This window comes from Alosa pseudoharengus, unplaced genomic scaffold (assembly GCF_046254945.1).
Source record: "Alosa pseudoharengus isolate Yale_2024_CS ecotype anadromous, Long Island Sound unplaced genomic scaffold, YU_APseudo_1.1 YU_APseudo_1.1_scf_22, whole genome shotgun sequence".
In the NCBI taxonomy this organism is placed as follows: domain Eukaryota; kingdom Metazoa; phylum Chordata; class Actinopteri; order Clupeiformes; family Clupeidae; genus Alosa; species Alosa pseudoharengus.
In genome coordinates this window covers 8,536,329-8,560,720 of record NW_027468680.1, presented here as the reverse complement: position 1 = coordinate 8,560,720, position 24,392 = coordinate 8,536,329, and the positions used below count along the sequence as shown (strand labels likewise).

At 39.6% G+C, this 24,392-nt stretch overlaps 1 protein-coding gene across 1 annotated transcript; it reads left to right on the top strand.

Moving 5' to 3' along the window:
* The first annotated feature begins 1 nt into the window (after position 1).
* On the top strand, positions 2-23,460 carry kcnk5a (potassium channel, subfamily K, member 5a). Its single transcript, XM_076300419.1, has 5 exons — positions 2-473; positions 18,476-18,587; positions 20,545-20,711; positions 20,824-20,992; positions 21,409-23,460. The coding sequence occupies exons 1-5, from the start codon at positions 288-290 to the stop codon at positions 22,338-22,340; spliced, it is 1,566 nt and encodes a 521-aa protein (XP_076156534.1). The 5' UTR covers positions 2-287; the 3' UTR covers positions 22,341-23,460.
* Positions 23,461-24,392: the final 932 nt, after the last annotated feature.

The following is a 24,392-nucleotide window of genomic DNA, read 5'->3' as shown; positions in this document are numbered from 1 at the left end:
CTGCTGTATTATCTCTCATGCACGTGGAATGCTCCTGTGGAACTTCGAACGAAACTTTCTTCCCACTCTATGGGTGTTATTAATTGCCAAACAAACTTCTTTTAAAGTAGCCTACATATTTTTCTCGTCGCCTCATGTTAGACGAGTTTTGTTTTCTTATTCACCGAGAGACTTGATAAAGCGTATCTGTTTGCCGCCACACATCAGCACAATTCATATTGGAATATGTACGCGGTGTAGCTGTTGAAAAGTGAAAGTGCAGTTGGATTTGCAACGGGCACCTAATTATGGTGGACAAAGGTCCACTATTGACATCTGCTATAATTTTTTATCTGTCCATTGGGGCAGCAATTTTTCAAGTTCTCGAGGAGCCGAATTGGAAACTTGCTGTGAAACAATACGCCGCTCAAAGGGAGAAAATTCTAAAAGACTACCCATGTCTTACAAAAGATGACTTGGACAAGATTCTTGAGGTATGGCAAATAAGGCATGCTTTAGTCTAGAAGCGTGACCCTCAGCTCAGTGAGGAAATTGAGTAAATGCTACTGTTCTCACTGTTTACTTTTTTGCCGTAAGGCAAAACGGGCTTTATGTGGTGAAATGCAGCCAGGCTAGGGGGAACCATTCAGAAGGAGATAAGGACATGCACAACTGATACATGTTTTCAGTCTGAAGATGATTGCTGAAAATGCTTTTTTACAGCTGTGTACATTTCTAATACTGAAAATCACAAGGTTTAGATTGTGTTTGCAAGACTCTTCCTAGAAACTATTCTATCACTTTGCAACAATATATTGATGTTTACTTGAAAGTAGCCTAAGTCATAAGGAGCAAAAGAAAAGACCACTAAGGAAAGTGGATTTTAAATCTCTTAAATTAAACTTGGACTGAGACAAGAAGAGGGCTATTTTTTTTTTTTTTTTTTTAATTAAGAAATATGAGAAAATGGTCAATCTTGATGCTTAAAGGTGCCATGTGTAAGAATCGAGGTAAAAATATCCAAAAAATGAGCTACACGCATCAAAAGAATGAGAAGAAATAAGGGCGATGATGTAATTTAAAAAATGAGGTATAGTGCTGCAGAGATATCAACCTGAATTAGCATGCTAAATTACTAGCCACAGCCGACAGGTGTCATAATACCAGTTTCGGCCATGGGAGGCGGTATGCGGGTAACATAACCACCAGCCAAACTGCAATACACGTGTCTCGGTTGTTACTCAGACCAACTCACTTTCTGGAGGTATACTGGACCCCATCTTTTATGGAATGTGGAGTATGAATTGATTTTTTGGCGGACATTACACATGGCACCTTTAATTGAGCAAGGAGAAAAGGGCCTAACTAAAATCCTACTGCATTTTGGAATAGGGTCTTGATAGACTATAGATTGACTATCATGCATTCTTTAGATGTGATGTTGGCCCGTGTATCCACAGTTTCTCACCCTCTCTGCACCATAGTATACTGTTTAATGCTGTTTAAAGCGATGGTTCGGAGTAATTTCACCCTAGGGTTCTTTGCACCATGACTCCAAGCCAAACACCCTCCCAGAACCTGTTTTCCCTTGGTCGAACCCTGGTCGAGTAGCGCTGTCAGAAACGAATGAGTCAGTCAGCATGGTACCAACTTTTATCTCGTAAATTACCCCACTAATAATGCCCTTAGTGGTACGAAACTTCTACAGTAGTACAACTATGTTCTTTACTCATAAAACGAGGCATTGAAAAGTTTGTAAACACACCAGGAGTTTATTTAAATAAGACTTCCCTGATGGATGCTACTATCTGCTAGGCCTACTATACCGCTGCGTCGATTCCGTGATTTGGGAAAAGCCTGTAAAAGTCCTGGCAGGAAGCATGCATAAGGATGTAGATCCAGGAATGCACTAATATTTTGTTCGTAGTACCAGTTTGCAACAATTATTAGTTAACACTTAAGTTGTAAACACTTCGGGAAAAAAATATTAAAAACTGGATATACACCGGGACCCAGCGTCTAAATTTGTTTACGTCTGCGGCAAACACTTCGTTAGCTAAAGTCAGTCAGTCATGCTAGCTAAAGTCAGTTGATGTCTGATGTTAAATATGTCTAATCTAATAATGAAGGAATGAATGAAACTTTGCGAACTACTAGGAGCTGTGATTACATAGTTCAGCTCCAAGTTAGCCTGCAACACCTAGCACTAGTGCTATCATGGTTGCACTCTGCATGTTAAATGCCCTATAAAATAGCGACACCGCGTCAGACTTGGAAGAGAGTTTGTATAACCAGAGAATGTCTAATAAGGGGAGAACTGCCACTCTCGGAAAACTTCCGGTTTCTAAACTGTTCTGAACTGGTTGCAGTTCCTTCTGTGGTTCCACATGAGGGCGCTCGTCCACGAGTGCAGAATGCATGGAGGTCTATGGAGCTGTACCCCTTAAAATCCACTTTTCTCGGGATATAATTTTTTTCCAAGTAATTTGAATATTGTTTTCGAAAGGGGAGGCAAAGAAAATACACTTGGTTGAGTATTATATTTTTTAACGTCACTTAATTGTTCTAAAAAGCCTTTCAAACGTGTCAATGACGTCATTCATTAGCACAATGCTAGCGTGTTATGGGCAACAACGACCCAACCTGTAAGAAATCAAAAGGACATAAGTACTCGTTCATTCAACTTTTGACCTATAACCCATGTTGAAGTTATACAAACTACAATCAAATCTGAGATTTGTCAACGACAATCAGGTGAAAGAGGCAAATTTAGCCGTCTAGCTCCATTGACTCCCATTCATTCTGCACTCATGGCGATCGCCCCCAGTGGAACTCTGGTGGAACTGCAACCAAAATTCGGTACAATGGGACTTAATACGGAGTGGCAAGGCTCTCCGTAGACGGGCTCTGGTATAACTCATCTGCTGGCTGGCCGGTATAAATAGCTATATATAACACTTGGGTAAAGTTCAAAAATGTAATGCACTGAAATTCTCATAGACCCCCATTCAAATATTTCCGGGTAGTTTCACCTAAAAATGCCCGGATGTGTCAAAAAAACGGAAAGTACCCGGATTGTTGGAGCCATGTATACCAAAAAACATTGAAAACATTGAAACCAAAACCTGCCAGGACTTTTACGGGCTTTTCCCAAATCACAGAAGTAACGTCAACGCAGCGGTATAGTAGCATCCATCAGGCAAGTCTTATTTAAATAATCTCCTGGTGTATTTACAAACTTTTCAATGCCTCGTTTTATGAGTAAAGAACATAGTTGTACTACTGTAGAAGTTTCGTACCATTCAGGGCATTATTAGTGGGGTAATTTACGAGATAAAAGTTGGTACCATTACGACTGCAGAAACTCATTCGTTTCTGACAGCGCTACTAGACCAGGGTTCGACCAAAGGAAAACAGGTTCTGGGAGGATGTTTGGCTCGGGGTCATGGTGCAAAGGACCCTAGGGTGAAATTACTCCGAACCATTGCTTTAATTAGTATCTAATCTGCAGAAACAGCACTTAGAAGTGTATGGTTTAGTAATGTAGACATAATTACAGTGGGATTCATCATGTTTAGTTTAATGATGTGTTACCATAAGCCTTCAATATAAATCCAAGAGAGAGCCATAACTGAAATTGTGGTAGTTTCCTTTTTCTTTTTTTTTAAAGAAAGTAATTATGATTCTTCTGTGGTCTGGTTTACAGTCACTGTTCTTATCAACTTATCTTATCTTTACTGCAATATGGCACACTTATGACCCTGCAGGATCAGTTGCTGATATGTGCAAAGACTTAAGCTTAGACTAAATGTTTTTTGCACATTATGCAAGAGTAAAATTCATGACTCATTATCACCCCCCTGTGAAAAATGATGGCCTTCAGTACTCTGTAAGAGTCTTCTAGAGGCTGCTTACATTTGGTTTTAGAATGCGTCTTGGGTGATCCAATCACAAGTGGTCAGCCGAAACACATGACCATTTACACATGTATTCAAGGACTACAGCCAGAGATGTTGCTGATCACTTGGGATTCTGTTACTGTCAATGTCCCCTTCATTAGAACTCTCATTATCCAAAATGCATCAGAAGGCATTAGCAATGCATCTCAGACCACCTCAGCAAGCAGTTGGAGTGATCAGATTGCCCTAGGCGCAAAAAGAAATGTAAACGGCATCCAAGATTTTGGAATTTACCTGTTCCCACATTGTGATGGATATGCAAAACATAGGTTGTGGCTAAATCCATAGGAATCACTGAATATTTGAAATTCAGTCAGGGAGGGACAAGTCTGAGCATGCCTCTCTTCAATGGTGCCTTAAAAATGGCACCCAGTCTCCTTAAACTACAACAACAACCCTCTCCACTTAACTATAGCAACAGCTTTATCTCCCTTCCACTTCGGTCACATCAGTACCATTACTAGGAACCTCACAAATTACTGTACCAGTAATCAACTTACTGAGTCATCAATCAATACAGCGGGATTATTCAAACTAGACAAACTCTTTCTAAATGTTATTCAATTGATACATTTGAACAGGACAACTTCTCAATACCTTACAGTATTCTGTGAAGGCTATGCTTCACCCGCCTCCTCTTCCCAGGTAGATTTTGTCTGGGATTAAAGTCTGGAGAGTTTTTCACTGAATGATGCACCATTCTTAAAGGGAACACATCAACATTTTGGAAATTAATCTTATTTGCCTTGTATCCCAGAGTTAGAGGTGAGAATACATACTTCTCTTCCCTGTGCCTGCAATAACCTGTGACACCATTAGCCTAGCTTAGCATAATTAACTGGAAGTGGGTTAGACCAGTTAGCCTATAGCTCCCTTTTAGTTATAGGCTAGCTATAGGCTAACTGGTCGTACCTACTTCCAGTGAATTATGCAAACGGTGTCAGACTGGGTTATTTCACACAGGAAAGTGAAACATTGTATCCTCGTATCTAACTCTGGGGTTTACTAGCCTGGGTTTCCCCATGCTGCCTTGTGTGAGATTTTATTCGCGCTGCTGGGCAGCCTGGATTCCATGGATCAGATTTCCACCTCAACGAAGGAACCAATCACAGAACGGAGGGGGGACAGCAAGACGATGACTACATCTATGCGACACACTGAAGCGGCTATGAGCTATGTACAGACGCATTTGATAGACATTCGTAGCACTCAATAAACGGCTCTGGGCATTCGTAAACCACGTCTCAAATACGAGAAGATGAATGTGTAGTTCCCAGACCCCATCTCAATGAGATGAGGTCTGGTGTTAGCCAGGCTAGGGGTTTACAGCAGATAAACTAATTTTCCGCAAAAAATGGCGTATTCCTTTAAGGGCCCACTAATTGGCAACTACTGGGCAGTGGCTCCATGATTTGAATGGGCTGTTTTGGCTGCAGGTTAAGCACAAGAGCAAGAGGGTGGAGGTGGTGGATAGGATAAGCAAAAGCTGTATTCAAGTAAAAGTACAGTAGTCTCATTCATTAATGACTCATCCTCGCAGAGGTTATTGCTTTTGCTTTTCTTAAATGTTTACTTCATATGGCTGGCCAAGTCTCATAAAGTAAACACACACAAAAAAGCATTTATTTATCATTATAAATCAGCATTCTTCCATCAAACAGTTCTTTAGCAATAATAGTAGCCAAGCGAAAAACAGACGCCGCACATGATTTTTGTTTAGTGTTTAAAAACAGAATAGATTAGAGATAGGCCTGTATTGGTAATATATGTTATATCATACAATAGTTGCAATACCTATCATACCTACCATACTAATCATATTGTCGGTTATATCATCTCTCTACAGGGTTACACAAGCAACTCCGCAGTGCCGTGATGAATAAGTGAAAACCACATGACATTATCTTGTGATGCTTATTAAGTCGAAGCAACTAATATCAATGTAAATCCAATATATAGGCATGTATGTTATACATTCATCAGTATTTTTATTTGCCAAGTACTGGAAGTATAAGGATTTTTTTCACAGACTTGTCAACATAAAAAAAATAGGTCCAGTAAAAAGAGATTTTGACATAATCTTGATCTTAGACATAAAATAAAAAATGGCCTATACATCAGCAAACTGCAAAAGAAGGTAGGCCTACAGTACAAGTTAAAGTGCATAATTACTCTGACATCTATAGAGACATGACTAGCTGTTTCTTGCAGCAAAGGAATAGTAAGGTCTTTGTTTTGGCCTGAGGGAAGACACTATGGTGGTGGTAATGTTGTTAGGGCTCTTGTGCAGTGTAAAGGTTACCGCACACCAGTGCAGAAACGGCGACGCTGACGTCTGCTCCGGGCACACCAGAGGAGCAGTGAAGGTGATGACAGCAGCATGACTGACACGGCAGTGGCCGTAGGGTTCGGTGCTGGTGTGTGCGGGGTAGTGATAGAAAACAATGGAAACCAAGTAATGGAATCTGAGGACTGTATACAAGACAAAACACAATATTGCGTATGAGTCAGCAGTTTCGGTGTCTAACATCATTATACATATACAAATAATGCTACAAAATTACAATATTTGATTATCAACTTTGGTGCTTAATGTACTGATTTAGCATTTAATTGGCTAAGTGAAGGTCATCATAGCAGCATGACTGACACGGCAGTGGCCAAAGGGTTCGTTGCTGGTGTGTGCGGGGTAGTGATAGAAAACAATGGAAACCAAGTAATGGAATGTTGGTGGTAGATTGTGTTGCACTCATGTGCTGTGGTATGGAGTAAGCTTAAGGGCTCTATAGTGCAGTTTTTTGTTTTGTTTTGCCCTTAGTGTTTTTTTTTATGTGTAAAAGGTAATTCTGTATGTCTGGAAAGTGCTACGATTTGCACATACCCATGCAGTCCTTGCACTGTTTGTCACTTAGAGTCTAATGTTTTGTGAATGACATCCATCAGGAGCAGTTTGGGGTTCAGTGTCTTGCTCAAGTACACTTTGACTGGCTCAACAGGAGCTGTGCATTTACTGAATGACTCCTTAACCTCTTGAGTCTCTGTCACTGGTAGAAGTGGGTAAACAGAGGTATACAAATAATTTCTTACAGAGCGCAATGAGGAAATGATTTGTATACCTCTGTTTCCGACCTTGAAGGAAAGTTTATTTATTCTGGGAAATGTCTGAGAATGGCTATTAGAGAAGAGCTGTTCACTTGAAAATGCCTGAATCTACATTTTGGACAATAACCAATACTGTGACAAACATACCTGGATGGCAAGCCAAGCGTATTTTATGACCACATCCAATGAGGACAATAAGAGAGGCAAATAGAGAGCACTTAGCTTGAGTGCTAGTAAACTTTATGAGATGTGAATACTGATAGGCTAAATGTAGCAGATATCTCGAAATGCGTCAGATGTTGAAATGCGTCAATTGTGCTTGGAATTTAGCTATTTGTGGTGTGCATCCAAAGAATTGGGTAGCAATCCTACGTGTCAAATCTTGTGAAGTTTGTACCTTCTTGTCACAAGATATTTGCCATTAAAGTGCTAGATTTTTGCTTTAAAGCAGTTTGCTAGTGGCAATGCAGTTTGTTAATAATGCAGCTGCTATAATTTTAACACATACTAAAATGAGGGACCATATTATAAAAGTATAAAAGTAGTAATATGGTCCCTCATTTTTATATTATAAAAATGAGGGACCATATTATAAAAGTCTCTATTCTCTTCACAGGCTGCCTTCTACCTTCTGGCTTCTTTTAGAATTGATTTTATGATATCCTCTGACAGCAATTTGCTGGTCTTTCCTGGTACCAGAACACAAAGTGGGGACTGCATGTATAGGGCCATGTTGTCCCAGGAGCTTTTCAGCCTCTGCGTATTCTGTCCTTGACTTAAGTCTCTTACACGCCAAGATACACATTTCAGGTGGAGCTACTACTAAATCTGGGCCTAAATCCTAAAGTTTTTATGTAAACAAGGCTTGCACGTGTTCTTCCCCTGACTCGTTTTTACTGCTACGTGCTTCTGTATACAAGACAAAACACAATATTACGTATGAGTCAGCAGTTTCAGTGTCTAACATCATTATACATATACAAATAATGCTACAAAATTACAATATTTGATTATCAACTTTGGTGCTTAAAGTACTGATTTAGCATTTAATTGGCTACGTGTGATATTACATTGTGCATTTATTTGAGGTGAGTTTTAAAACATGAATTTAAAGTCCTCAGAGTATTTATAAACAGACCATAAGCAAATGTGTGCATGTTTATGCAAACGTAGAAAAAGGTAGAGGAGTCGTTCAGTAACTGGAAGAATGATGATTTGAGCCCCGTTCCTATCGACCCTTTCGAAGGCCTTTTCCGAAAACTATTTAGGACTCCCACTTAAACTCCATTTGCACATTCACATGGAGGTCCGCCATATTAAGGGCCATCTGAAACCGATTACTTTTATGTGGTAGTGTGTTATAAACCCTCCAACACTGAGTGAACACCTATGGTGTGTTGTGCACCTATGGAGCATGGGGGTCGAAACATTAGTCGGTTTGCACTAGGCTAATTAAAATCACTTAAAGCGATGTGCGCTCCGGTCCTGCTCCTTGGTTCTTGTTAGACGTTGGGTCTCCTCTTTTGACTTCTGCGTCCTGTTCCTAGAGCACCAACCAGGCTGAAGCGCAAGTGACCCCCTTCTACACCTATGGTGATTTGTTAAAAGGTGTGCATCAATTAATGTGGCACGTCTAGGAGGACTTTTTCCGCTATGGAAAGCTGAGTGCAGTATTTTTACCCTATGCGCTAATCAAGGGGACTTGATTTAGCTATGAGGGTGATTCCCACCCAAGAGCACTCCCCCAACAGAGGGGGAGTGGGTAGGGTTTGGTTTTGCAAAGGGCCGGAGTGTCCTTCAGCAAGATGCTGAACTTCTCCTGATGTGCAGGTTGGCGCCTTACGTGGCAGCCATCACCATCCGTGAATGTCATTTCTCTATAAGGTGCTTTGAGTGTTAAAAGGAGTAGAAACCAAAGTAAGCTACTTACATGTAACCCCAAGTTGCTTGAGGGAGACTGGCCCCTGCAATTGATATCTATATCACTTTGGGGGGCAAAGTGTCAGCTTAAATACATACATAAATAAATACATATCGATACATAGTCTGCACATTCATGTTTAACAATTTCAGTTCATCAGGGGCTGAAGTTCCTTGAGCATGGACTTGTATAATCTTTATTAGGTAGCTTTTGAATTTCCCCTTAGGGATCAATAAAGTATCTATCTATCGATCGATCGATCGATCGATCTATCGATCGATCGATCGCCAGTTTTGGGTGGAGTAATGAAGGGTGAGGATGTACAGTATTTGTGTGTTGACTCCATAAAGGTTAACTTTTGCCTCCATAAAGGTTAACTTACTAAAAGTGTCGACTTTACAGGAAAAGTACGGTCTTATCAGATGGCCATGGGTCATGTTCTACATCATAAAGTCATTGTTTTACAGTTTTGAGTTGATGATGTAAGATGATCCCTAAGCCCTGTCTCAGCGTTCCCATAGTGGTCATCAATTTGAGAACTTGAATACGTTCTCAACTGTATTCACTACCTCTGTGACTGGATGCTGCAGGTCAGCGTGTACTCTTGATATCTTGAATTGGTTACAAATTACCATGGCATTATGACTAGGGAGTTGGTGGCTTACAGTCTGGCTTTTCGCTATGTCGTGACAACTCATGCCATGTGAGATGACAGGAATCCTATCAGTGATTAACCTGAGTGCTCTTTGTTGTCCAAATTGGTCTTGTATTGCAGAGGTCTTAGTTTCGATAATCCAATCCAGGATTTTATAGGCAAAAGAGGTACTGTTTACATAATTGTGATTATAAACAGACTCCAGTCCAATTACTATCGCCCTTCTATGCTTCTATTAGCTTTTACTGTTTGCTTTTGTTTATGTAAAGCACATTGAATGACCTCTGTGTATGAAATGCGCTATATAGATAAACTTGACTTGACTAAACCGAATAAAACTATAAAAGATTCATGAATCCCACTGCAAATTCTACTGTATTTAATTCAACCTGATGTGGATCAACAGAATCGAAAATTAATCTGTATATATTTTCATTTGGCAACGACAGAGAAGTACTTTAGAAGCCATTTAGAGTGCCGTGAAGGGCAATCAGGGTAAGCAGTTTGTTTTTTTAGGCTCAACATCAAATCTTGAAATTGCATAATTCGTGTTGTCATTTGACATGCATCAAAAAAAAAAATGGTTAATGGCAAGTGGTCATGGGTAACATGTTAAATGTTGTCTGGGAAACATTATTTAAAAAGATGGGACTGTCCAATTAGTTGTCTTCATAAGAAAAATGTAAAGATATGCCAAAAGATTTATGTTAGCAGCCAACTTCAGTAGTTAACAATGATTTTTCAACTGGATTAGTTATTATGATGTTCAAATTGTATTTGAAAATGTATATAATTTGTTATAATTTGTAAATTTGATGCATATTTGCTAAATAAGTTCAACCAGTTTTATTACAGATTGATGTGGAACTTATTTGATGGAATATATGGCCTAAGTAAGTTTCTGCTAACGAGAGGTTTGTAAATATACAGTGTTGGAAGAGGTGGTGATCATCCTAGCCCACATGGGGTCATTAGTTGCCTGTTTAGTGGTAGGTGTGGTTGACAGTATGCCAGACACATGAGATGTGCTCATAGGGCAAGCACAAGTAGCTGTTGTGTCAGCTTTGTTATTAGATGACTCAGCACAGAGTTAGTTTTAAAGAGTCAGAATGATACGTTTTATCTGCTGCAATGAAGGGGTATGACCTCTCCCATGTGACTGTACATTTTGTGCAGGAAATGGAGGGATGTATTAAAGAGAATGACTACAATAATGAACACTATGAATCATTTTTAAATTGCTAATTACCCCCCATCATCATGATAACATTGGAATGTAATTATTTGATAAGTCACCACTGATGCAATGACCTCTAGTATCATGTTCAATTATACAGGTGCATCTAAGAAAAATAGAATATCATGGAAAATTCCATTGCCCTGCATAGACTGAGCAATTAAAGGCTCAGGAAACCATTGCTGGTATTTTGACTTAATTAGCTGATTAGAGCCCATCTCAGGTCAACATTTCTTTGTCCTAAATTGTTTATTCTAATATTTTGAGATTCAGGATTTTTGAGCTTTAAACTGTCATCATCAAGATTAAAATGAATGGATGAAAGATCGACACTTTCAGCTTAATCTCTCAAAAATGGCAGTTAACGGCAGTTTCCAGCTAAAACAGCTATTCCCCAACAGATTAACATCCAGCTTGACTCCTCTTCACTGACCTCAACTAGATCGGCACGTAACTTGGGCGTCGTAATTGATGACAAACTAAATTCTCTGAGCATGTAGCATCAATTGCAAAATCATGTCGGTTTATTCTTTACAACATTAGGAAGATCAGACCTTATCTGACACAAGATTCCACACTATTTCTTGTACAGACCATGGTTATCTCCAAGATGGACTATTGTAATTTTACTGTTAGCTGGCCTGCCTGCTTGTGTAGTAAGATTGTTACAACTGATTCAGAATGCTGCAGCATGCCTGGTCTTCAATCAGCCAAAGAGGACACATGTAACTCCTCTCCTAGTTACTCTCCACAGGCTCCCTATAGTGGCCAGAATTACATAATCTCTCACTATGGCCTAGGACACTGACTGGATCTGCTCCCTGCTATCTTAATTCAATGATCAAGATGTATATCCCCAAACGCCCACTGCGGTCTTCTGATGAGTGTCTGTTGTGTCGACCAGGGGAGGAAGCACAAAGAAGAAGGATGCGGGGCGAATTGACAGGCTGGTAAGGAAAGCTGGTTCTGTAGTGGGAGCTGAACTGGAGTGCATCACTTCAATATCTGACAAAAGGACTCTGAACAAACTGATCAACATCTTGGACAATGAGTGTCACCCACTCCACAGCACTATTGTTAAGCAGAAGAGCCTGATCAGCTGGAGACTTCGCTCACTGCCTTGCACAACAGACAGACTGAGGAAGTCATTTGTCCCCAGGGCCATTGAACTGTTCAATGCTTCACTTAAGGGAAGAGGAGAGATAGACTTCTCTGCATAGTCTGTCTGCCTCTTCACCCCCTCCATGTTTGGATACTGTCTGTCCACTAGCCACTTTTTACCACTGTCTTTCTGCCTCACTGTTTGCGTGCTATGTTAGCACATAGGCATAACCCCTCCCTCCATGCCACAGCCGAACTGTGGCCACACTTATACCTTTTCTTAATATAGTTATATATATAGATATATAGACTTTATTCTTGCACTGTTGCACTATTGGACTTACTCATTTGCACTATCACCATGACACTCACTCACACAGAGCACCTTACCTTACCTTACTATGCACAGAGAATCACAGGCTCACCTAGCGTTCATGGGCTTCGTAAAAACCTTTCTCCGAGTGAAAACATCATCATTCCGCGTCATAGACCTCTCCAGAATATATCCCGCCTCCTAGCTTCCGTATCCATCCAACTTCCGGGCGTGGATTGTCTATGGGAAATAACATGGCGTTTTGAAAGATCGTACCTGTCAAACTCTGTAGGTGACAAAGTAGAAAAAGCTGCTGGGCAGATTGGCTTACACACTTCTGCCATCTAGTTTCCACTGGATTTTTTGATTTTCGGTGCCGTTTAAGAAATATAGTCTATAGTATATTACTTAAACGGCACCGACAATCAAAAAATCCAGTGGAAACTATATGGCAGAAGTGTGTAGGCCAATCTGCCCACCAGCTTTTTCAACTTTGCTACCTACAGATGTTTTACCGGTATGATATTTCGAAACGCCATGTTATTTCTCATAGACAATCCACGCCCGGAAGTTGGATGGATACGGAAGTTACGGAGGCGGGACTTATTCTGGAGAGGTCAATTCACGTCACTTAATGTGTGAGTCAGAGGTCGGAAACTGGGGCTAGATTTTGCTAACAGAGTTGCCCAGTTAGGGCATACATGGGCAACATACGGCCCGCGGGCCACATCCGGCCCGTGGGCTTTCCCTGACCGGCCCGCGTAAGGTCCGTGAAAGAACAATAGTCAAGAGCCTAGCATAGAGATAATGCATGCAAATCAATATCGTTGTTTTTATTTTTGAAAGCGACTGCTAGCCTATTTGTACGCCCATACATCTGTGCGTGGATGCATACGACGTAAACACCCTCACTGATGTGCTGGTGAATAGAATGTATGCTTCTGCGTCGACACAATGCAGTTGCCTTTACGTCGGCGTAACCCTTTTAAAGTTTTGTGTCTCTTCTGTCTGCGTGGCTCACCACCGCAAAGGTTGTTAGAACGAACTCCTACTGTAGTCCAGGCAAAGTAACCCATTTTGGAGCCAAAAATAGAACTAATTGTAAAAGATTTTTTTTCAGCATAGATCATTTCTATTAGGTGTCCAGAACAACATACTAAAAGTCCTAAGAAATCCTAGTTGAGGAAATATGTTTAATTCTCATCAATCCAAGATGTGTGCCAGTATAAGGCCAGACAACAATACACCCCTATGGGACTATTTTCTCCCTTTACATCTATCAAAAAAAAACTTTACACAATGAAAGTATCCATGAAAAGTAAATTTTTTTGTATTACAAGTTTCTTTGAAAATGAATTTGAATATGCAAATGAGCTGTACACTAATCAAATATAGGCCCCCATAGGCTTATTTTTTTCCTTTACTCCTACCACAATAAAACTTTACACAATGAAAGTCTAGATGAAAAGTAAAACATTTTGTATTAGAAGTTTGTTTGAAAATTAATTTGAATATGCAAATGAGCAACATACTAATCGCATATGCCCAAAATACACCCTAATGGGCTTATTTTTTCCTTTACTCCTATCACAATCAATCATCGCAGTGAAAATATACATGGAAGGTAACATTTTTTTTTTACAATGGGTACAATGAGACATGCCCCACCCTCCTCATTAGTATGCTGTCCATGCATAATACATTGGGTATTGGTAAATCGTGTATATGGCTAATACCTTTTTGGGCTGTCGTGTCATGAGGAGGGTGACAAATGTCAAAATCCATGTTAGTTCACATCTTGAGGGTATATGCTTTCAGACAATATATGGTTTAGGTGGTTTAATTAGTTTTCTCTTCATGGTACAGCCCAAAATGTATCAGAACACACTTAATTTACCAATACCCCATGTGTTATGCATGGGCAGCATACTAATGAGGAGGATGGGACATGTTTCATGTCATGTTAGATCACATCCTGAGGGTATAAGCTTTCAGAAAATATATGGTTTATATGGTTGAAACAGTTTTTCCTAAATGGCACAGACCCAAAGGTATGAGCCATATACCCAATTTACTCATATCCTATGTATTATGAATGGGCAGCAAAGTAAAGGGGAGGGTGAGAAAGGTCAAAACCTATGTTAGATCACATCCTGAGGGTCTAACCTTCCAGAAAATATGGTTTATATAGTTAAATCAGTTTTTGTGGTAAGAGTAAAGGAAAAATTAAGCCTATTTGGGTGTATTTTGGGCATATTTGATTAGTGTATAGCTCATTTGCATATTCAAATTCATTTTCAAAAAAACTTGTAATACAAAAAAAAATACTTTTCATGGGTACTTTCATTGTGTAAAGTTTAATTTTGATAGGAGTAAAGGAAAAAAATAGCCCCATTGATGGTGTAGGCCTATTGTTGCCTGGTCTAATTGGCACACATCTTGGATTGATGAGAATTTAACATATTTCCTCAACTAGGATTTCTTAGGACTTTTAGTATGTTGTTCTGGACACCTCATAGAAATGATCTAAGCTGCAAAAAAATCTTTTACAATTAGTCTGTCGTAAAACGCTACTTTGCCTGGACTACTGCTGCTCGTTGGCGATACGAAGTGTTCATTTCAAAACGTTACTGGCAGATAGACAGTTTACAATCGGATAACCCCGTAATTGTAACCAAAATATGTCTGAGTTTATTTGCAAAGCTTATGTTAGCGAACTAGTATGATGCTACTACCCACAGGTTGCTTGAAGCAGCCGGCTCAACACACAGAGCGAGTTGACCAATCACAGTTATGTGCATAAAGTTAAAGCAAAAACATAGCCTACATTTTTAAAATAGTTTTCTTTGTGCATGTTGATTAACTAATGACAGCCTACTATTGTCTGCTCCACATTTTCGTAGTCTAATTCTGCATAGAGTTAATTTAATGATGGTAATGATTTAATGAGGAAATATTGCTGAGTGTTAATGAAATGGTGGCACAGGCCTAGGTTGTACTGACTCATTCACATTTTCATATTGTAGTACTCTATTATACTATACTACTATTGTAGCAGTCTTTGAAAACTGAAAAAAATGTCAATGTCAAAAAATAATTTTCGAGAATGAGGATTAAATACTGGACATAGATTAAATATTGCTGTTTTTCCATTGTCTCCCTCACATTTTCATCTGTTCTTACGACTAAACAAAATCATATGATTTACTTAATGTTATACAAGAACAGAATAGAATTGAACAGAATTGAGTTCAGACTTGAGTTCGGTATTTTGGGTCCGGCCCTCCTCAACAGTCCCAGTTTGTCATGTGGCCCCTTGGGGAAATTAGTTGCCCACCCCTGAGTTAGGGGCTCGTCATCACTTTTGTCGTCACGTTGTAGTTCGTTTGTAGTCCATGTGGCCTTTCATGTCCAACAGTTTTAATGTGAACTTGGGAATTTGCCCTTTTTATCACTTGAAAAGCTGCATATCTTTCTTTCACGAGCATCTTACACTATATTTTAAGCAAATACAGTTTTATACTAAATACAGGGTTAGTGAGTATATGTTTTAACCTTTGTTGTGGCATCCGTGTTTGTCACACATTCGATGGCAAAGCACTTGAACACTTGCTGTCGGAAAAACAAAGTAGCCATGGGGGCGGTCCTTGTCATTCCGAGGTGCTCTGAATGCACCATCAGTCCCTGCCTCAGTCATTGCAAGCGCCTCTTGATTGATTAATCACCCACTGTGGATACTGTTTTTAGAATTGATTTAGATTAAGTGTTAGTATAATTTGTATTTTAGTATATTTAGTATATTCTTTATCTTCTACGGTCCTAATTGCTTAGTTGTGTTTTTTATAGTGTATATATACTTTTAATTACTTTTTCTGCTGTTAGTGAATATGTGTGTGTGTTGTCTGTATGCTACTGAGACCTTGAATTTCCCCTGGGGATCAATAAAGTATCTATCTATCTATCTATCTATCTATCTATCTATCTAAACGCTAGGTCAAATTCAAGACACTTTTCCTCAGTGGTTCCTTGTTGGTGGAATGAGTTGCCCAGTGCTCTCCATTCCTGTGATAGTTTTGGGTCTTTGAGTCTAAAGGCATATCTGTTCCACATGCACTTAGTTTATTAAAGCAACACCAAAGAGTTTTTTGTACCTTAAAATAATGTTTCCAAAATCATTTCAGTCGTTCATCAACTTGTAACAGGGTGAACGGCACTTCTGCATTCGCTTTGCGGCCCTCTATCGGCTATAACCACACTATGTAAGTTTGCCAGATCGGGTAGCGGATCTGTAGTTCAATGGAATGAGGCATAAGAAACTACAAATTTGACTTGCATCTGACGTCGCAATACATCGTACTTTCATAAATCGTGCAACATAATCTACCTTGTCTGTGGACATTGTTATTTGCAAAGCAGGTGCTGAATAAACAAATAGCATGCGTGCGACAGAGGGAAAGTTCTTTGGTGTTGCTTTAAGCGTTTCTTATGCGTTATGGTTTGTATCGCATTATAGTATTTATTTATTTTCATTAGGCTATTGATTGAATTGACATTGTTGTTTATTATTGCTATTCTCCTTAATGTAGTCTTACCAACTTTTTACTTGTTTACTGTTAAATTTAACTATTGTATTGTTGTTATTTGTATGTCGCTTTGGACAAAAGCGTAACTTTTTAAACTTTTCCATGATATTCTAATTTTCTGAGATGCATCCTGCTATTGTACTACTTATTTTTGTATTATCTTTTTTGTCAGTGTCAGTTTACTTTAACTGTATTGTTTAGGCTTTCAGAGATTTCGCCTCTTACAGGCAGCTGGGTCAAGTCTCTCGGCACTATGTGTACACAGGCCTTCAAGCGCAATGGAAAAGTACCCACAGCCCGCTGTGCTTTGCTGCTGAATCAGATGTCCTGATAACAGTTGGAGTTTGTCATTGTTAGGTTTTGTCATAGCCTACTCAGCTTTATTTCAAGGGTTCAACACTTTCACTTGAGCAGTCACTGCAGACTAGAATAGGAAAAAAACTGTTCTGTTGTTCGTTCTTACGGTCACTGGCAGAAGTAAACAACCTTGGCCAAGCCTGCAGCCTACATGAACATGACCAAAAACATGTTGCCTGAAAGATATCTACACTGGCTGTTACTGATGCCCATCAACATCATTGTACATGTTACATTAACTTGGTCGAGGTAAACAGACCATGTATGTCTTCATTTTAAACACTCTTTTAAAAACACTTTTAAAAAACTTAAGCTTTTGGGCCATCTGGATAATCTGACCGTTACATTAACAGAAGTTTTGCTTCTGACCAACTTGTTGATATTAACTGCAGGATAGCCATGCTTAACTGGGTAAATTCAATCCTGCACTATGGAGATGGATTCAGGCTCCAGTTAAAAAAACTGAACCATTTCCCTATGAATTTAACAATTTCACTGTTGTTTTGATAGATTTGTTTTTCTGTGCAGTGGTATAGTGATTTAAAAACATTTTTCCTGTAATGCTATCCTTTCTTGATTTCCTCTCCAAATATTGTGTTTTACAAACTTTGCAACTTCAGTTTGTGTGGTGGCGCTTAAATTATAGAGCAAGTTTAGAGGTTGCATAAGGGTTCTTATAAACCTCTCAATTTTCTTAGTGATGAGGGGGCTAAGCAGCCCAGCAGGCTAGAGTTGCCTGGGAAACTTCATGTCATCACATCGTTATGTTAATACCAAAGGCCCTGGGAACTTCACTTGGGTCATAGTGTCATGAACTCTAAGAAAAACCTGAACATTTTCAAAAACATCTGCCATTGTCTACCAAGACACTAAAAGTGGGTCATGATTGGATCATCCAACAGGTCAATGAACCAAAAAAAAATACATCAACATAAAAAGGGTTTACTGAACACAAAATTAAGCTTTTGTCATTACCATCTCAGTCCCTAGTTCTGAAAACCATAGTGAAACAGTGGGGTGAATCGGAGAGTAGAATGCACAAGTGAGGATCTAGGAATCAGTAGGATGTGGAGGAATCTTCTCAAATCCCTTGCTTTGTATTTTCCAGGTTTATAGAAAATAAATGTATCTATTCTATTCTATAACCTATTCTTTAATCTATTTTTTCTCATCCAGAAATAAATGTAGGTTGTATGTGTGTGTTTGGTGTGCTTTGATGCATTTATGTCTCAATATGTTAATCATTTTTTTGTTTCTTTTTCTACCAGGTGGTCTCTGATGCTGCAGGACAAGGCGTCACAATAACTGGAGACAAAACCTTCAACAACTGGAACTGGCCCAATGCGGTTATCTTTGCTGCTACGGTTATCACAACGATAGGTAGGTACATTTACATTTAAATTGACATTTATTAATTTAGCAGATGCTTTTTATCCAAAGCGACATACATATGGGGCGACGAAATGAGTCCTATGTCGCAGAAATCCATTTTGAGATATAGCGATTTGAATGCAGAGAGGGTCGAAAAATTACTAAATTATGTATTTTCTAATTTCACCACAAACACATTTCTTAAAGCTGATTTTCTCAAAACTTGTTGTTTTGCTGAGATGAGGATAGCTTTCACATTTTGGCCACTATCTCTGGGTTGGCTAAACGGAATTGAACAAAGGACCCCTTGTTTTAAACCCTATGGTCTGTGGATTAGGAATATCCAATAAACCCTTTTTTATTTTGTCGAACTGGACTCATTTTGTCGTGGCACGCCACATATCTGTCAATAACATTACAAGGACCATTGTCCCCGGAGTTAAGTGCCTTGCACAAGGGCACAATGGTGAAGCCAGGAATTGAACCCACAACTTTTCTGTCTCCTGTATGCTATCCCAGCTCCGTAACCACTATGCTACCACCGCCCAAGTATAGCACCAAAAAGAGGCTCAATTCCCAAATGGAGAACAGGACATGAAATTGTGTTTGCATCATCCTAAAAGACAAGTTTTGTAATTACACAATAATGTTCTCAATAGACCTCAACAGTCCCGTGTAACGGAGGCAGACTGAGCTAGCGTGCTAGTTGCCCGTGTAAATCCTCACAGCCCTTACCTTAAGAACGCTTCTAACCGCTGAGTTGGAAGCCTGGGCTTTTAGCTCAGTGGTTAGAGCGTTCGTCTCCCATGCCGATGTGTGTGTCAAGGTGGCGGGTCCAAGGCCCGTGAGTGGCGAACGAACCGACCTTGTGACATTGGTCCGTGACCTGGATGGAAGTGAGGATTTAGGGAGGTGAGTGTAACGGAGGCAGACTGAGCTAGTGTGCTAGTTGCCCGTGTAAATCCTCACAGCCCTAACCTTAAGAATGCTTCTAACCACTGAGTTGGAAGCCTGGGCTTTTAGCTCAGTGGTTAGAGCGTTCGTCTCCCATGCCGATGTGTGTGTCAAGGTGGCGGGTTCGAGGCCCGTGAGAGGCGAACGAACCAAGCTTGTGACACCCGCCCACTGCAGATTCCAGAAGTAAGCATTTAACACAATTTCTCCATTGACAACTGGAGTATAAGCCATAAACCAGCTATGACATGACTAAGCAATTGTACATGCTCGTATATAGGCCAAAAGTTCATGGGGCATCAACCTTGTTTTGAGGAGGGAAAATATCTAATCTATAATATCTAACTGTTTTTCTCATCTTGATAGTTAGATTTACTCAATGGAAACGGAAGGAAGTTAGTCATTAGACATTAAAGAAGTGTGGTAAACTATTGTTATGCTGCAAATGTTTGAAATGTGTCAGTTCGAAAAGGCTCATGGGATGAGAAGTTCCTTCACTCGGAAATTAAAATATGTACACAGTCTTGTTCCTTTGCCTTTTGTTTTTCGTTTTTCTGTTAGTTCTTTTGCTCGACATGAAATGTTGTGTGATACGAGTCACGTCATAGCTGGTCAGCCTAAGCTTAAGTTGAAGTCTTTATATATGGTTCTTTCCAGCATCAATTGGAGAAATGAATGGGAAACTTACTTCCGGAAACTAAACTCTCTCGGAGGAGGGGCGGGACTGTAACGAGCTCTATCACTCTATCACAGCCAAAGTCATTTATAAGTGCATTTCTTGAAGCTCTTGTCAGTGTCTGTATGTCAGATGTAGTGTACAGTACAGATTTTTGATAATATAGCATTACACAAAGTATAAAGTCAGTGTTCGTTTTAGTAGTCTGAGATGGCAGCTAACAACAGTAAAATGGTCATGCATGGAATCAGGTACTGGTAGTTGGTGTTGATTGAAAAGAGTTGTTTAATGATGTTTTGATGGCACCACATTTACTTTTCTTGATTTATACCACAGGTTATGGCAACATTGCTCCTAAAACCCCTGCTGGCAGGGTCTTCTGCATTTTCTACGGGCTCTTTGGAGTGCCCCTGTGTTTCACATGGATCAGTGAGTTGGGCAAGTTTTTTGGTGGTCGGGCAAAACACTTGGGCCGTTTTCTCACCAAGAGAGGCGTCTCATTGGTGAGGAGGACATCTTTGCTTTGTTTTGTATTACATTCATCATAACTTGGCATGTTTACGTGAATGTGCATTTCTCACTGAAATTCTTAAAGCTGTCCTTTTGTGTTTTTAGAGGAAGACTCAGATCACTTGTACTGCCATCTTTCTTCTGTGGGGCCTAGTGGTACATCTAGTCATCCCACCTTTTGTCTTCATGTCACAAGAGGGCTGGACCTACATTGAAGGCTTATACTTCTCGTTTGTCACGTTAACTACAATTGGCTTTGGTGACTTGGTAGCAGGTTAGTCTTCCTTAATTTTTTCTTGTAAGGTACAACATTTTTTCTGGTATGGTACTGTAATCCAGTACAGGTGCATCTCAGATTAGAATATCATGGAAAAGTTTATCGTTTCCTGTAATTTATTTCAAAAAGTAAATCTTTCATATAATCTAGATACATTACACCCAAAGTGAAATATTTCAAGCCTTTTTTTGTTTTAATCTTGATCTTGATCTAATCTTGACGATTACAGTTTACAGCTCATGGAAATCAAAAACCCAGTATATCAAAATATTAGAATAAAGAATTTATAATACAGAAATGTTTTTTCTGTATTATACTTTTCTCCAAGTCCATATACTGTGCATTACGTCCATTTGCATGTAAATCAGGTCCAAATTTTGATGTCCATCTTATTTTCTCAATAATATTTTCAGGTATCGACCCCAATGCAGACTACCCAACTTTGTACCGCTACTTTGTGGAGGTGTGGATTTACTTGGGTTTGGCTTGGCTATCGCTTTTCTTCAACTGGAAAGTGCGGATGGTGGTGGAAGCCCACAAGGCTCTCAAAAAGCGCAGGAAGCGGCGCAAGCTCTCGCTGGACGAGTCACACCACCACTACAAGGAGAGCACCAAAACTCTACATCTTCCCCCCTCTTCTAATGAGGTCAATATATTCAGCTTCCTCTCCAAGAGACAGGAGGGCTACAGTGACCTCATCAAGCAAATGGGCTCAAAAAATGTGAATGGGGGCCATGGTGCAAGCAAAATGACTGCTGCCAGCGGCAGAGCCAAAGTTCCTAACCGTTCCAAGAGCTGCAGCGATACGGTTGCCACCAACGGTAACCCCATTCTCAACCTGGACCGATCCCCGAGGCAAAAACGGCGTTACAGTTTTAGCGACCGAGTTACGGTGGCCTTTTCAAAGTCCAAAAACTACTTACTGGGCCAGGACAGTGGGTTGCTCTTGAATGAGGTCCAAAGCGAAGCAGACATGGAGGAGGACCAGGAGAGGATGTACGAAAACCAACTCGACAAAGACGCTGGAGAGAACCATCCGGGCCAGGACATGTGCAGCTTCGGTGGCAGCAGAGACAAGTGGGACTCTAAAGAACAGCAAACGATGGTCTTCCAGACCGCCAATATCACTTTCATAGATGAAGAAAACCTACACTACAACATGGACGATGCCTGTGATACCAAGGCTAACTTTTCTGTGATGACAGAGGAAAATGTAGACTCAGAAACAGACTCGAAGGAGGAGGACTCTGAGTCCGAGGAGTCCGTTTTTACAACAGATGGGTCAGACAATTGTCACTCCTATGAGCAGCTGGTAGAGGAGTACTCTAAAGAGGACAACACTTAAACTTGAATTGTCATTCCTAATGCTGGTGGAGCTTGAACACAAACTGCCGAACAGTATTTTTCTTATCACTGAAAAAAATTAAATGAAGGACTTGATATGATTTTGAACTTAAATCGGCCATTCACCTTGACCAGTAAGCCCTGGACTTATGTTTTAGTTAAAAGTATCAAAGTAAATGTCCGGTTGGATGTTTGTCAATTTTTTTCATCTGAGTATCCATTAATCACTTGAAATGGCAACTATTAACTAATGAACTGTTTTTTTTTTTAGATTTCACAGTACGGTCTCAAATAGCTTTTCTGTGTGAATGTGGGTTGTATGTATTCTGAATCAATTGCCAAATTGATTTATTTTGTTAAAATCAAGTCCAGTGTTTCCAGTAAAAATGTATTGACTGATGATTAACTTAGATCATAGAACTTAGATCATAGGCTGATTTTGTTTTATGAAAAATTAGGGAAAAGATTATCTTGGAGTCGATTCAGATTTCTTTCCTTTATATACACCATATTGGTGTTATATTTTCACTCAGAATATGATTGTTTTCCTCCTGTTCTATTTTATCCTATATTTTCAAGATGTATGCCCCTTCCCATTTCAATCACTTAATACATCTGTACCTCTATCTAAGACTTGGTTATATTCAGCAGATGTACACTAAATGTTGGTGTGGACATTGGCCAGTTGTTATGGCAAGCATAACAGATTTGGCTTACATAAGTGAAGGAAAAGGAACAAGGCTATTTGTTGGTGTAAACCATTGCTGCCTGCTGCCTACATGTCTACAGAAGATCTACTGAAACAATGAGGTTTTGCTCTGCTTGTGTCCAGGCATTGCATGCTCAGTCGTTTAAAATAACTAGTTCTGGTGCATGCTTCCTGATGGATTTTTAACAACACTCACATGCGCGCACACACACACACTCAGTGTTCTACAGTGTTCTGTTTTTATTTCTTTCTCATTGATTGTAGTTGCAAGACAAGGAAATGTGTACAATCCAAGTAATTGATAGGATCAGGTGTTATTTGCCATGGGAGGTGAGGGGGATTTATTTGTACTGTATATCCCTGCCTCAGTTGCCAAATGTCTATTAAAAAATAAAATCAAATGTTTATCAAATTGTTTTTTTTATTTCTCCAAAACATATAACAAAGAGTATATATACTTATAGGTTTCCCCATAAAAAACAGCTATTCAACTTTAATAGAGGTGCCAATAACAGTGAAAGGAGCTGTATAAAACTAGCCTGGGAGAACCCAGACGTTAGCAAATTTGAATTTGCTTTGCAGGTCAGTCTGGCAAAGAGGCAATTGACACCCATTTCCAACATTCCAAAAACCCAGGCACCAATCACAGTCGCTTATCCAGCATGGGGTGGCCTTCATATGATGACAGATAGATGCATTCAACACAACCAATGGCTGCGCTCATGGCGACAGGGTTAAACAGATGGATGACTATTTTCTTCGGTGTTGAGTAAACAACTGCATTTAAAACCTTCGTTTACAAGAAATAGATTCAGATTCAGATTTTATTTGTCACATACATACAATGCAGTGAAATGTTACAGTCGGCTCCATGCTAAGTAAAAACATACCAAAACCGTAACAGACAAGAAACAATACATTCAAGATGTCAGGGGGTTATTAATAGGGGATTGCTTATATTTGATTGCTTCACTTCTGAAATTATTTGGTAAGAGTTTAATGCACCAATTTAAGTTTAATTTCACGGGTGGTTACGCCCCTGGAAATTGAACGTCAATGAAGCCTTTCCAGACCCTCTCTCAATCTCAACTGAGATTTCAGAAGCGGTGTGGTGTTAACCAGGCTAGTATAAAACAGGAGTTTCTAAAATTGTGGGCATGCCAGTATGTTTATACCAGCCTGTTTATATAACACACTTTCTGTGCTCTATCTAGATTTATTTACCTGCCTTTCCCTTATCTTCTTACTGGAATTCTATCCACAAATCTGATGGAGGGCAAATGAAAAGTCACACCAGAGAATACTTAAAATGTTTACATTACAGAGGAATTCTTGGTGGAAAGA

What these genes read in the sequence shown, in the direction of transcription:
- kcnk5a (XM_076300419.1), top strand. Translation starts at nt 288, where the DNA reads ATGGTGGACAAAGGTCCACTATTGACATCTGCTATAATTTTTTATCTG. An exon ending in ACTTGGACAAGATTCTTGAG is followed by an intron (nt 474 to 18,475) that starts GTATGGCAAATA and finishes TTTTTCTACCAG; the next exon opens with GTGGTCTCTGATGCTGCAGG. An exon ending in CCAAGAGAGGCGTCTCATTG is followed by an intron (nt 20,712 to 20,823) that starts GTGAGGAGGACA and finishes TTGTGTTTTTAG; the next exon opens with AGGAAGACTCAGATCACTTG.